At 48.4% G+C, this 14,789-nt stretch overlaps 1 protein-coding gene across 1 annotated transcript; it reads left to right on the plus strand.

The window, feature by feature from the left end:
• Nucleotides 1–1,070: 1,070 nt before the first annotated feature.
• On the plus strand, nucleotides 1,071–14,707 carry arhgap39 (Rho GTPase activating protein 39). The gene is made up of 11 exons (XM_037249988.1): nucleotides 1,071–1,192; nucleotides 8,266–8,685; nucleotides 9,246–10,497; nucleotides 10,622–10,786; nucleotides 10,863–11,048; nucleotides 11,153–11,366; nucleotides 11,518–11,591; nucleotides 11,660–11,859; nucleotides 12,023–12,114; nucleotides 12,234–12,403; nucleotides 12,682–14,707. The coding sequence occupies exons 1-11, from the start codon at nucleotides 1,182–1,184 to the stop codon at nucleotides 12,874–12,876; spliced, it is 2,979 nt and encodes a 992-aa protein (XP_037105883.1). The 5' UTR covers nucleotides 1,071–1,181; the 3' UTR covers nucleotides 12,877–14,707.
• The last annotated feature ends 82 nt before the right edge of the window (nucleotides 14,708–14,789 follow it).

Consider the following 14,789-nt stretch of genomic DNA (forward strand, 5'->3'; position numbering starts at 1 on the left):
GAAAAATCCGTGCCATTGTGTATACTAAATATACTATGTCTGCTATTTTTTGTGTTGTACTGTTATTGATGTTTATATTGAATTAAGGTTAAATAGTGCTACACCGTTTTAGTCCCAATGCCATTGCTGTATATGCTTTTACACAGCTCTTACGGAAGCCGATAGTCGCCTTCCCTTCACTGATTTAGTATGAAGAATTTTGACCGTTGTTAAATTTGAGGCTAGAAGAAGCAAAATCGATAGAATACCTCTATCCAAATGACATACTTTTCATGTTTAGTAAATGTGATTGCGCGTGTAATAGACTAGTTCAGGGATTGTCAACTGGTGGTCCGAGGCCCTCTAGAGGTCTGTGGCGGTATTGGAGGTGGTCCGCGAAATTGGAAATTTAAAATAATTGTAACGTTTTTAAAAATAAAATTGATTTCTTCTTTTGACTTGTTTGTGAATCGTTTACCCATTCAAATTATGTCAAATGTAGGTGAGATTCCCAAACTAGACATACAGATGCAATCACTGCTGAATTCTAAAATCAGGTTTTAATTTTATACCTATTTTGTCATTCTGTTTTAAAATCCGACTCTTTCGTAGGAAAATTCAATCATGGTTCATGTAATGTGGAAACAATGCAATGTTGATTCCACATCCCTCAGGTGAACTACGAGACGTCTGTCCGTCTGGCTGTCCTTTCCAGGGTGCCCCATAATAGCACGCTGAGATTGGTGTGCTTTCACGGGGCACCCAAATATTCGGCTGCACGGTAGCTGGCATCTCGCACTGTTCTTCGATTGAACACCTCACCACCAAGTGCGCATTCGACCAAATGTGCCAAGATAACGAGAGTAACAATCATACAAAAGGAAGTAAGTAGTTTTAGATTTAAAGATCAAGACTAATGGGACACAAGTTTTAAAGGGTAATTATGACGTGACTCAGTGTTTCTGAAATATACTATTGAGACGCGAAAACCCTAAGGATTGCAACAAGGTACACACTTCAGAAAGCTTAATGTATTTTATTGTGAAAGCCATAACAGGATGTGTCCTTGGTGCTCACCGCTAGTTTGACTGTGGTCTGGCCCGAGTTGGACTGGTTGGACTGCGGCGGTTGCGGTTTTGGCCAACATGGAGCGAACCTCTGTGAGATTTACTCGAAACGGATTTTAAAAACCACAGGAGAAAATGGCCGAGAGGTGAGTCTTAGCGACGCGTGTTATCGTTGTTTCGTCGATGGGATGAAGAGTGATATTGCCTCTGGAGGACAGACGGACGGACGGGCGGCCGGTCGCCGCGTCCGGGCCACCATTTATCAACGTTCTCGCCGAGGAACTGATGGCAGGTGCGCCAGGCTCGGCGTCGGGTGCTCGCCCACCCTCGTTTAGCTTCGATTGGCAGAGTAGCTGGCGCCCGGGAGGAGGCTGCTGGCAGGCGGCTGCCGGCCGCTGCTTGTATGCACCTGTCGGAGCGAATCGTCCTCACCTCAGCGGAATGTCGCTAATGCTAACGGAGGATGCTAACGGAGCATCAGTGCGGGATGAGAAGAAGGAGGAGGAGGCGGCTTCAGCATCCTTATCCTCACCGAGGATGGACGGAGTCAGTCTAATGTTGCCTTTCTGACAGTAAATAGTGTGTATTTATGGCGAAATGATCAACTTGGCCACTTTCCTCGACAGATATAACATTTTAGGGGGTTGGGCAAAGTCTTGCATTTTCTTCCAAAATGCAACTTTTCCCAGTCAACTATTGCATTCTATTATCTAACTATTGTAAATGTAGCTGTTGAAAACATCACGTAAAGTTTCAGTGGCCTCACCCTCATACGGATGATGGATGAAGGGAGACAGCAGGAAGTGCGGTGCCCTTCTCCTTCCATTACGACGCCTTTCAGGCACACGTTGCCTACTCCCATTCAGTAAGGAAGGCAGCATGGCGGCTGTTGCTTGCCTACCTCTCAGTTCGGAGGTTCAGGGCTCAAATCTAGTAACAGGCCGTGCTGTGTGAAGCTTGACTGCAATCTTTGCTTTGTCACTGACAATCAGTTGCTGGTCGAGATGTGCCTTAATGTACAGTCGACCAGTTCATTCGTGGTTTGTTCACGTCTGCCATGAACTTGGCTGTCGACCAGTTGATTGTTCGTCTTCTGGTGTCTTGCAATCGGCTGGTGACCAGTACAGGGTCTTCCATGTTTCCCACCCAAAAGTCCCTACTAAGCAAAGCAACAAATAAAAACATACTTCTCTTTGAGAAGAGGTCAAATTGACAACTGGATGATGAACCCAGTCTCTCCCACTATATGGCATATCGGAGAGCTCACATTAGCTGTTGGGAAAAGTGCTCTGAGGTGTGTTCCGAACTTGATGTTCAGCCGTGAATCCGGTGGAACATTTAAAACAAGCCAAATTTGAATGCGGTCTGACCTAGTGCCAAAAAAGTGAGCGCACTCCTTTGTTCTGTGGATAGTGAAGATGACAGAGTAGAGCGTGAGGCTAACTTACACAGCTGGCACACAGCTAGCCTAGCATGGTTAGCCCTGCTTAATAATTGATGTTGTTGCATTTGTGTGTCGCGCGGATCGTGTAACCTCATTTAAATCACGACAGACGTGCACACTCACATTGAGCCTGGCTGCTTTGAACCAAAATGCAAATTTTGTTGTGTATGCATGTCATGTATGTGTGTGACGGTGACAGACATAATGAGCTATTATCACAAAATATTACTTGAAGCGCCTCGCAGTAATGTAAATGATAAACAGTTGCATGAAGTTTGTCAAAGTTCAACTCATGAAATTTGCCCGAAACGGCCGCTTTAAACCAAAATGGCTATCCTCCTGTTCAACTTGATGATTTGTGGTCTATATTGGCTTGTTGAAGTGCTGTGTGCTAATCTTTGCTAGTAGCTAACTAGCAGCGGGTGTGCGTATTTTAGTGGGTAGAGTGTGTGTGTGAGTGTCAGCAACCTGAGTGCGTTGGGGGCGGGGGCACTTTCCAACTCTAATAGGATTACGTCTTATTGTATTTGTTGAAATGCTGCTGCTCAGTGTGTGTGTGTGTGTTTGTGTGTGTTTGTTTGCTTGTGCTTCCTGTGTATGGTGTTTTCACAAGTGTTTTGATGTGATGCATGTTGCTGTGATGTGTGTGTTGACATTTGTGTGAATGTGAGTGAATGTATTTCCGATGTGCGTCCGTGTATTGATGTGACAAGGTGAGGGAATGTTAACGAGGAGGCACTTTTAATTAACAGCGTGTCTGTGGGCCAGTCGGAGAGAGGGAGAGGTTGTGGAAATGAATCCCCGCAGCCATTGTTGTTGTTGTTATTGTGATGAGTGGTAGCGGTAGTAGATCAACACAAGAGGCTGCAGTGGAACACTTTGATTTGGGCACGCACACACACGCGCACGCACACACGCACACAACTCAGTGGGGGAAGTAGCGCATATTTCATCAAGCTGCCGTCGTCACACCCAAAAGTGCCTTTTGGATGCTAAAATTTTAATTTGTCAACCTGGCAAGCATTGCTAATTGATGCCAAGCATGGAATAAAATGACACTTGAATCCAATTTTGTGACAAACAACAACAGTACCAAACATACAGGCACTTTTGTTCATTTGTCTGTGAACCTTTGCATTGGGTGTTAGCATTAAGCTAGTGGACTTTTATGAGGCAAATGTTTTTTGCCACCATCTCACAGCAGTAACTAAACAGTAAGAAAAATCTAAACACTAAAACAAAGACGGCTACAATTTGTGTATTTTAAACAATCCACAACCGTGTTAAGAATGGACTGCTAACTTAACACCAATTAACATGGATGTTGTGATGCAACAACCCTCAACACTGGCATATTCTTTACATAGAACTCCGGCAATTAGTGCTGCACTGATGAGCTCACAGAGGAGTTGACACGTCCTCGTGAATGCGCCACCACTGTAATGTAAATATCAGGTGTGATGGAAGAACTGATGGAAAGAGGACGTTCAGCACACGTGAAGGATTTGGTTATGCTGCAGTCTATGTGCGGACGCTTGAAGCAGCAAGGAAGCAGAGCTGCTCATTTTGTGTGTGCGTGTGTGATAATGGCTGTGATTGGTCCGTAGGGTGTGGGCTGAAGGGTCAGAGTGGTCAAACAAGCCCACTCAAGTGTTCCGCTTGCTATTCAAAGCCACTCAACCCCCACAATCCGTGTGTGTGTGTGTGTCTTTGTGTGTGTGCGCACGTGTGCATGCGTGTGTAATAGAGCTGTAAAAGACTCTGGCCGAACACAATATGTCTCTTGATGCCCTTGATGGCCATCTGGGAGTATGGTGGGGTGTACTGTAGAAAGTGGAAGTAACAAACAAGATAGCACTTTGGTGATTTTTTTTCAAATTAACCAGTCTTGGTGGTTTTTAGTTTGGATTTCAAGTCAGGCTTTTGAACTCAAGTTAGGGTGTCAAATTAAGCTCTAAAGCCAGGATTAAGGTTTTAAGATCGCCCTTGGGTTTCAAACGTTGTTTATAAACCAAGATTAAGATTTCAAATCACGCTTTCAAGATTGAGTAAAGGTTAAAAGTCAGGGTTGAGGTTTCGAGTTAAGGTTGTAAATTAGGGTTTCAAGCGTTTTTTAAGGTGACAAGGAAAAGGTTAGGTTTTTCAAGTTATGCTTTTGAGCATTGGTCACAATTTGAAGTCAGAGTCTCGTCATGTTGATGTTAGGCGCTGCCTGAACGTTGCGTCTGATGCCGCAATCATTTTAGGCAGCGGGGCGGGATGAGGGGGATGGGGAACGAGTGGGTTGGTGTCACGCTACCTTTGCAGACATGGCACATGTGCAGCGACAGAGGGTCACGCCATGGATGAGGCCACCGTTGCTAGGAAACCGTCTCCCCCGCACTCAACTGATGCGCAGCATCCAGTGTGGCACGTGTGTGTGCGTGTGTTTTGTTTAAGGTTAACTTAGAAATTAGCATAGTTTCTCCATCTTTCCTTGTCTTCCCTCGGTGAGAGGCTCGTTGCCACTCGCTGGTGTGGCACAGAGCTCGCCTCGACCTTTGACTACCGGCGCATAGGTGACATGAGCCCGTCCAGCCCAACAAAGCTTTTTGGGACTCGGCAATTCGATTCTTAGATAAATTATGCGAGGATTAGCAAGAATGCTAAAACTATGGCATTAAGGTTGCATCTTGGGGAATCCAGTTTGCGGCAGCACTGGCTGTCAGGATGGCAAGGATTGGGGGGAGGGGTACCTGATGGACTGATTGATAGTAACCAGAAAATGACGGAGGGGGCGGGGGCTGGAGCGTGTCACTTGCTGTATCTCTTGATTGGTATTGGCCCTGCAATCCTCACCCCTGTTAGTCAAACAGTGATTGGACGCACCCCGCTCACTGACACGGAAAATCATCAGTGGATGTGGAGCATCCTCGGCATAAAATTGATGGGGCGAAATCAAAGAAAGGATGACAAATTCATTCTTTCATCGTTCTGAAATGCTCTGAAGGACCGTGAATCCTTTCCACTTTTAGGTGTGTGCGTATGCGCGCGCGTGTTCGTGCGTCTGCGCGTGTTCGTGCTCATATTCTTATTGCTAATCAAAACAGCAGCACCTAGCAAGGCATCAAAACAATTAAACCAGTTTTGTTCCGTTGCTAATCAAAATAGCAGCACCTGCAGCATGCAGCGTGAAGCCTTGCCGCATGTTCGCTACGAGCGTACAAACTGTTATAATAACGGCCTGTCACAATCTGTGCTCATCATGGTGGCAATTTGAGGGGGGAGAGTTGAAAGCTGGTGAGCTAACAGACGAGCTAGCATGTGCACACGCGAGGTGTCCGCTAGCTGCCGTCGCGGAGGACATCTGTGCGGGCACACTCGCTGTTAATGAGGGCAAGTGTACGCACTCATCAAATGCTGTGAAATCAGCTGATGCTGACTCACACGCAGGCGTAGCGTGACGGCGGCTAGCCAGTGCCGTTCGAGTGTTGGGAAAGAGCAGCTCCTGCATTTAACATGAGCCGGCTCGCAAATGGACGGAGCGGCAATCAATGTTTAATTAGCCGCACATAGTTTATTAGTCTCGCTGCGTGTGCGTGCATGTCACATGACATCTGCTTGACTGATACAAGTGTATTACTCTGATACGAGACAAGAAAACTGCACTTTAAGGGCCTTGTTTTTGTCTAACTGCGCCTGGGTGGAGTTCGGGGCGTTTTGCGCCATTGTGGGAGTGAACACAGTTAGAATATTATAAAATAATAATAAGATGGATTCCCCGGCATTTTACACACCCAGGCATCCATCTTCCGTCACCAAGAAAATCCAACAAAAAAGCTCAGTTCAGTCGAGCAGTCACGTGTTCTGCGTTAATCAGAGACTTTAAGAAAACGTGTTTTACAACTCTTCAGTAAAAGATGAGGGGGTACAAAAGCCTTTGCGGCCATGTTTTGCGGCACGGCACGGCAGGGGGCCGCCTGGCACCTCCCAAGTTTTCAGCTCCTGGCTTTCCCAGAGGCCGCTTTAGTGTTGGCAAGATTCCAGATGAGCTCAGGACGCTCACTGGGAATGACGCAGGAATCCACGGAGAGGAGATGCTGCGCTCAGCTTTGAGCGGCTGCGACAGAATGAGTGGAATGCCGCCACCCGCCAGATGGCAGGGGAGGAGCCCAGCGCCTCTCCTCAGAATAACTCACATTCTCCTTCCTATCTAACTTCCTTCCTTCCTTCCTTCCTTCCTTCCTTCCTTCCTTCCTTCCTTCCTTCCTTCCTTCCTTCCTTCCTTCCTTCCTCCATCCCTCCCTTCCTCCCATGCACTATCACATCAGACAGTGTCTAAAAGCGTTTTGCTTCAACCATTGTTTTCATATTCTTAAAACTATGTTGTGGAAATTGGGACTCTGTGAAACTGAATTGAAATGTTATATGGTATGACAGTATTTTTATTTGATTTTTTGAAGTTGATTACAAGATATCAATTATTGTTTGAAAAATATGTAATGAACATTTGTCACATTTTTCTAATTTAGTTACACACAAATGCTGCCATTTTGCTTCGTCACCGATAACACCGGAACTTTTGTCGGGAAAGAAATCTGTAGAGGATGAAGTTTTCCGTCTAATTTGCAACATCTTCTGTATTTAATCTGAGATTACAATCTGGTGAGTTTGCTAACCTGAGCAAAACCGAGCGGCGAGCACTTGAAAGCCACGAAAGAAAAACTGAAAGACACACACACACGCACACACACACACACACACACACACACACACACACACACACACACACACACACACACACACACACACACACACACACACACACACACAGGAATGCAAAGTAAGCAAGACAAATGTTACATTCAGGGACATAAAGCGGCTGGCCAGGGGCCACGAGAAGATGGCGGCTCTCTTGGTAAACACACTTCAAGCCTCTTTGGATGCACTCGGAAGCTCTCACTTCACAAAAACAGCTCAGAAAAAAGCTTATTGTCTGATTTCACAAGCTTGACTTGTACTGACCAAAACGGAGAAAACGAGTTTTTGCCCACCAGCAAAATATGATTTTCTCGAGTCGTATAAGCCCTTTTAACATTTAGTCGTTTAGGCATAAATTCTTGAACATGAGCTACTTTAGCGTGTGGCGGTTGTATGATGTCACTAGCGCCGGGCGGCAAGATGCCTGACGCCTCGCAGCCCTCGGCCGACCTTTGTAGTCGCTCCGATTGTCCTTGTCGACATGCGTTAGCCTGACAGACGCCAACTTTCACTTGACAACCCCGTCCTGCCATTCCACACGCCATCTTACCTCCATGCTTCTACTAATATGACCTGAAAATTTTTCTTCAATGTCCGTTCATTTTGCTCAGAATAGGAACCTGGGGAAAAATAGACATGGCACGGGGGTAGAAAAACGTCAGCTTGAGCAGACTGCGTGAAAGGGGTGATCGTGTCAATCGTCAGTTTGTCGTTGGTGAATATTTCATCCCACGCCGTGGGCTGAAAGTGGGTCACTTGGACTGCAAAGGCGTGAAGCAATTACGGCCAATTAATCCTCCCGTCGCCCCAGCGGAGTTCTACTTAACGGCCCCCTTCTGCTCCATTTGACACGGCGGGACTGTGACAGTGGCTGTTTACAAAGACGCACTTTTTTGTTTTAATTTACCAATTTCATGTGTTTACAAGTTTTCTTTGTCTTCCTCTCTTAAACATTTCATCTTAATGGCTGAGAATAGCATAGCCACATGCTAACGGAGTTGAGCTGACCGAGACTACCCGTTTGTGTGCCGCCAGGTTGGAGTGGGTGGAGATCATCGAGCCGCGCACGCGCGAGCGCATGTACGCCAACCTACTGACGGGCGAGTGCGTGTGGGACCCGCCGCCGGGTGTGCGCATCAAGCGCACGGGCGATAACCAGTGGTGGGAGCTGTTTGACCCCAACACCTCGCGCTTCTACTACTACAATGCTTCCACGCAGCGCACCGTCTGGCACCGCCCGCAAGGTTGCGACATCATCCCGCTGGCTAAACTGCAGACGCTCAAGCAGCACACCGACGCCGCCAGCCCCCGCCACGCCGCCGCCGGGGGCGCCGAAGGGGCGTCGGCCGACAACAGTCCGGGACGCAACAGCGGGGTCAGCCGGGAAGGGAGCACCTCGTCCTCCCTGGATCAGGAAGGGACTGACAAACAGGTCGGGAAGGACGAAGCAGAGCGGTGAGTGAGGGCGGGGGCCGACCGTCACGCAACATCTCAGGCTCATCTCGGCCGCTTGGAAAATTTTGAGTTTATAAGCGGATAGTCTGCTTCCCAAAAGGCCTGCTGAGGCTCTGAAAATGTTGTGCTGGGCCTTCAAAAGATCCCAAGCGCCTTTGAAGGCTTCTCTTGTTTGTTGTCACATTCTCACGCTCACGCCATTCAGCGAGCATTCGGCGCCCGCTCGCTTCAGAGGTGCCAAAGTGCCAGGTGACCGATCAATTTCACACTAGGGTCCTCCTGTGGTTGTCGGCGGTGTTGGATAAACGAGACCGATGCCAAGTGAAGAGCTGGCTCGCTGGCTGGCTCGCTGGGTGCCAGTGAAACGCTTGCCTGATTAAAGTTTCAACATGAACTCGATGAACTTTGGCTAATTAAACACTCGCCGCTTTTAATTTTTTTTATTGATTGACTTGAAGTCTCCCGCTCTCCCCTGAATGTGTCTCATCCCTTTTGTATTTTCTCATTGATTCCTTTCTCCTTTCCTCCTCCTCATATCCTGTCCCCTCTCCCGGCCTCAGCACGTCCCCGTTCAGATGGAACACAGGTACCAAGGAGCGCATGCTGATCAAGGTGACGGACCGCGAGCCCAGCTTCCTGTCCCACCAGGGGAACGGTTACTCGCCGTGTGACCCGCCCACGCCGGGCGGGGGCACGGCGGCGCGAAGCCGGCGTTCCTCCGGGGGCAGCAACCCAGCGGCCTCGGAACCCGACGCCTCCCCGGTCCCGTACCCCGAGCGCCGGCATTCTCCCTTTCTGAAGCGCGCCGAGCTGGGCGGCACCCAACGACGCTCCTCGGCCGAGTCGCAGCCGTCGTCGCCGCGCTACGCCTACGAGCCGCCGCTCTACGAGGAGCCGCCCTCCGAGTACCAACCGCCGCCCATCTATGAGGAGCCGCCCTCCGACATCCACCTGTCCGAATCGTCCTTCTACGGTGCCGGGAAGTCGCCCGCCCGCAAGACCTCGGTGCCCCTCTACCACTCTCCCAAGCAGTCCCCTTACGGCCAGCTGGTTCTGACCCGGCAGAAATGTCCAGACAAGACGCAAAGTCTGGAGTACAGTCCCATGGGGAAGGAATATGTCAAGCAGCTGGTGTATGTGGAACAGTCGTCCTCTAGCCCTCGCTTCAAGACGGCCGACCGCCTGCTGCGTTACGGCACCACGGGAGGCTACGGCGGCTCCTACGGGGGCTCCTACACCCTGCAGCACAGTCAGTCGCTGATCCGAGACCCCCGCCTGCTGCTGGACTACAGCGGCGAGGGCGGCGAGGGGGGCCAGAGGCTGCTCTACGAGGATTCCGTATCCTGGTCGCCCAGCCAAACCCACTCTTTGTCCACGTCCTCCGCCGGAGCCTTCTCCCCCGGCGGAAACCGCAAGCGCAAAAGCCGGAAGCCGTCGCTCCCCCAGGAGTTGGCTCGCTGCGGCGCCCCTGATGGGGACTTTGGGGGCACGGCGTCGGAGGCCATGCTGGCGCAGGCCCGCCTGGCGTGGGAGGCGCAGCAGGTGATGAAGCAGCGCAGCAGCTGGGACTCGGGCCAGGGCGGCGCCCAGAGCTCCAAGGACGGCTACGAGAGCGACGGCGCCATGCCGCCCCCGCTGCCAGGGCCGGTGGTGAGGGCTTTTAGCGAGGACGAAGCCCTGGCGCAAAGCGATGGACACCTCTGGAAGAGAAGCACCTTCGAGCGTCTCGGATTCCCTCAGGCCCTGCTGGAGAAAAGTCTCTCCATGCAAACCAGCCTGGCCTCACCCGAGACTTATCTCCATCCCTCACAGGTACTCTTTCCCTCACGGGACTTGGCAAAAGTAAATAGTATTTGTAATTGGTTAGCGGCCTCCCAGATACCCGCTGGAAAATTTCCGCCAGTCACTTACCATTTTGCCCTTCTTCTCGTCTCAGTCGGAGGACCTGGGAGCCTGCGCCCAGTTTGAGGCCAGCCGCAATGCCAGGAACATGATGCCGAGCGCTAGCTGCGGCGTCTTCCCGGAATTCACCCTGAGAAAACCGTCCTCCGAGACCGACATCGAGAACTGGGCGTCCAAGCACTTCAACAAACACACGCAGGTGCACAGACACTAGCTTTAATGCTCGCTTACCGCTCTTAACGTCATAGTAATCCAGTCATGCGATGAATTGTCAGGGTTTGTTCAGGAGGAAGGTGTCCATCGCCAACATGCTGGCGTGGAGCAGCGAGCCCATCAAGAAGCCCATGATCGTCACTTCGGACCGCAGCGTCAAGAAGGAAGCGGTGGACATCTTCAAGCTCATCCAGACCTACATGGGGGATCGCCGCACCAAAGCCGACCCCCTCTACGTAGCCCTGGAGGTCTAAGGACTTTTAGTACACAGAAGTGCCCTCTTCAGGCGTGGTTGGCAACCACAGAAAATACAACGGATTGTCTTAGTGGACTTTTTTTTTTTCCCCTCCAGGTGGTGGTCCGCGGGTGGAGTAACCAGGGACTCCGCGACGAGCTCTACATCCAGCTGTGCCGGCAGACCACGGAGAACTTCCGCTACGACAGTCTGGAGCGTGGCTGGGAGCTAATGGCCATCTGCCTGGCCTTCTTCCCGCCCACGCCGCGCTTCCACAACTACCTTGAGGGCTACATCTGCAGACACATGGACCCTCTCAACGACACCAAGGGTTTGTACACACTTAAGTCTAGTATTATTTAGCCGTGATTTTTTGACAACCTTATTTTTCTATATGATGGTCAAAATATTACAAACAGCTGTGTAAATAAGAATTAATTCATCAAAGTTATTAAATAAGTCCTGTGTGTTGTTTTCTTCAGGAGTGGCTATTAGCAGCTATGCTAAACATAGCTACAGGAAGCTAACCAAGGCGGCACTGACCGGAGCCAAGAAGGTACCGTCGAGACCCCGTCCAGTTCAATCCAATCTAGTCCAGTCACGTGTGTCCATGTTCGTTCTCAGGGTCTTCAGAAGCCCTGTCTGGAAGAGATCCAGCATGCCCGCAACGCCATCTTCAGCCCGTCCATGTTTGGCTCTTCCCTGGAGGAGGTCATGGCCCTGCAGAGGGAGCGCTACCCGGACCACCAGCTGCCCTGGGTTCAGACCCGCCTGTCCGAGGAGGTCTTGGGCCTCAACGGGGACCAGACGGAGGGCATCTTCAGGTCAGGAACACCGTTTCTATCTCAATAAATTCGAAGGTGCACCAACAATTCGAGTCAGACAAGCTACATTATACCGCCAAGCCTTTTTATTGCAAAATAAGAAATAATCATAAAATAGTCATATAGCTCCATCCAAAAAGTCAAGTTTTCCTTGTGTGTCCAGGGTTCCAGGAGACATTGATGAGGTGAACGCTCTCAAGCTGCAAGTGGACCAGTGGAAGATCCCAACGGGACTGGAGGACCCTCACATTCCAGGTCAGCACTCACATCCGCCCCCTCCAGCATAAAGGATTCATAACAAGAAAATGTTTTTTTTTTTTTTTTTAACGATATTACTTTTCATTTAATTGCATGCCACGCATGCACATCCACAGCGTCACTTCTGAAGTTTTGGTACCGCGAGCTAGAGGAGCCACTCATCCCACACGAGTTCTACGACGAGTGCGTCAAGAACTACGACAACGCAGAGGCCGCTGTCCAAGTAGTGCTGGGACTGCCGCACATCAACAAACTGGTGCTATGCTACCTCATTCGCTTCCTGCAGGTACGAACACAGCACCAGCGCAAGGACAGGAAATAGTCCATCGGAATAGTCAAATAATTAAGCAGATATGAAAAATTGTTTTTGTAAAGAATTGAATTGTGACAGTATTTAATGAAATTAAAAAAGTTAAAATTGTATTTGTCAAAGAAAATAATCCATACAATTTTCAGTTATTTCTATAAATTTACTATAATTAAGTTGTTATTGAATTAGAAAGTGCGAAATATATATGCTGAAAGTATATGAAGAATTGAATCGAGTAATTCATGGCAACACAGGTGTTCGCGCAGCCGTCCAATGTGTCGGTGACCAAGATGGACGTGAACAACCTGGCCATGGTGATGGCGCCCAACTGCTTGCGCTGCCAGTCGGACGACCCGCGCGTCATCTTCGAGAACACGCGCAAGGAAATGTCCTTCATCAGGCTCCTCATCCACACGCTGGACACCAGCTTCATGGACACCATCCTATAACCCCCCCCCCACACACACACACACCCTAAAAGAAAAAAGAAGGTGGCATGACCCACACCCCTGCGGTACTCCGCGTGCCTTTATGGAAAGCCCCTCCAGCAATTTCTCCATGTCCTTTATATACTTTGTCCTCACTAGGAAGACAATTCAGTGCACTAGTAGTACAGCTGTAGCTTTTAAAAATAAATAACTGTAAAAAACAACACAAGTCACAGTCGTTCTACTAGTGCTCCGAATGCTCTTATTCAGCTAGACCAAGAGAGCACTACCACATGGACACCAAACTAGATATCAAGGATGGAGCCATCTTACGATCTTAGTATCAGTCTGCCAACTGAGGCACGAGAAATGAAGAAACTTTAGCGTCAACTTACGAGTGAGGACAAAGCACATACCCGACTAGTACATGGACCTCGAGCTGGGTATGAAGACTATGGAGCAAATCCTGAAAGATCTTTCCATATGCCTTCACAGTTGCAAGACCAGGATACCCTCATTGATGCCGTTGCGACTCGCCACTGATTTGTGAATGTGTCTTTTGGTTTACTTATTTCACACCGTGACACTAATGTGCTTCTAAAAAAAAGAAGAAGAAAAAAGACAACGCTGCAACGTCCAAGCCCCTTTCGCGCAGCACCACAAGTGCCGACACTTTTACGGGTACGAAGGTTGTGAAGTTTCACATCCGACACCACTTCTGCCCTATTTGTGTCAAAAGCGATTGTCAGCGCCCGACGACAGCGTAATAATTCACGGTGGGATCAATCCCAGAAAATTCATTTGAAATTACATTGGTGCCTTGAGATACAAGAGACCCAACAATTTTGGGCTTTTTCTTGCAAGCAGAAAGTTGAAATCTGAGGACCTCGACATCAACACAGTTCACACATGCAGACAATAATTACATGTATTGAAAACTGCAGTAACTTGACTTTAGCTTAATGCTAACAGACAATTGGACATATCTTAAGACGGGCTACTGAAAATATAATACATAAGTAGAAATTGTTTATCCTCTGCAACAAAGTATTACTCCAACTTACTATGTAACACTTGTAGTAGTAACAGTCTTCTTTGATTGTGTCTGCATAACAGTATTATACCACCCTCCAGTGGCCACATTGCACACTAACTAGAAGCTGCAATCAAACTCCTATTTTGTTTTTCGGTAAGTACAATAGAGCTTATTTGCCCACGTCGTTATCTCAAGGTGCCATTGTATTCAAAGCAAATCTTAATCATATAAAAATGTTACCATGAAGATTCAAAGGTTTGGGAAGCCGACCGAATTTTTTAACCTGCTCTTTTTTGAAACTTGTAATTTATTTCTTATTTATTTGATGCCTTCTTACGTGTTGTACGCGTGTCAGACGAATGTGTGTGATGTACATTAAGCGTGTACAGACTAAAAAAAAGTTGACCTATAGCGAGTGATGTGAACGTTAACATGAAACAAACAAGCTTAAGCTTTTAAAGACATGGTAAATTTTCTCACGTTGATGGAAGTTTACGAGTCTATTTAAAGGCGTCCTTGTGGGCGCGGCCGAGCCGCGCAGTCAATCAGCATGCACACGTAGTGACATTGAAGCAGATTGTTTCCTGTTCCAGGTGTTAAAGAAAACCCAAGTTCTTTTTATATTGGACGAGGGGGTTTTCTATTCTTGTGATGAGGAGGAGGAAGAGTGAGGAATATCAGTGTTTGTCACTTGTCACAGTCAAGACTGAACGTGTTCCTTTTTGCTTTAATAAACGACTCAAAGTGGCTTCGTCTTGGCTCGCAACATACAGTGCGTGTTTTGGCAGGTCGACACTTTTCGTCAGACTTAAAACATTTTATTGCCACTCCCGACTGAAATTTATTAAGTATTAAGTTTATTAAAGACAAATACGTAAACTGCCTCACAACTGCAAGT

This window comes from Syngnathus acus, chromosome 4 (assembly GCF_901709675.1).
Source record: "Syngnathus acus chromosome 4, fSynAcu1.2, whole genome shotgun sequence".
Lineage (NCBI taxonomy): Eukaryota > Metazoa > Chordata > Actinopteri > Syngnathiformes > Syngnathidae > Syngnathus > Syngnathus acus.

Excerpts from the sequence above, each read along its gene's own strand:
- arhgap39 (XM_037249988.1), top strand. Across the intron at positions 11,367-11,517 it reads CCCTCTCAACGACACCAAGG|GAGTGGCTATTAGCAGCTAT; the intron begins GTTTGTACACAC and ends TGTTTTCTTCAG. Across the intron at positions 12,115-12,233 it reads GGAGGACCCTCACATTCCAG|CGTCACTTCTGAAGTTTTGG; the intron begins GTCAGCACTCAC and ends GCACATCCACAG.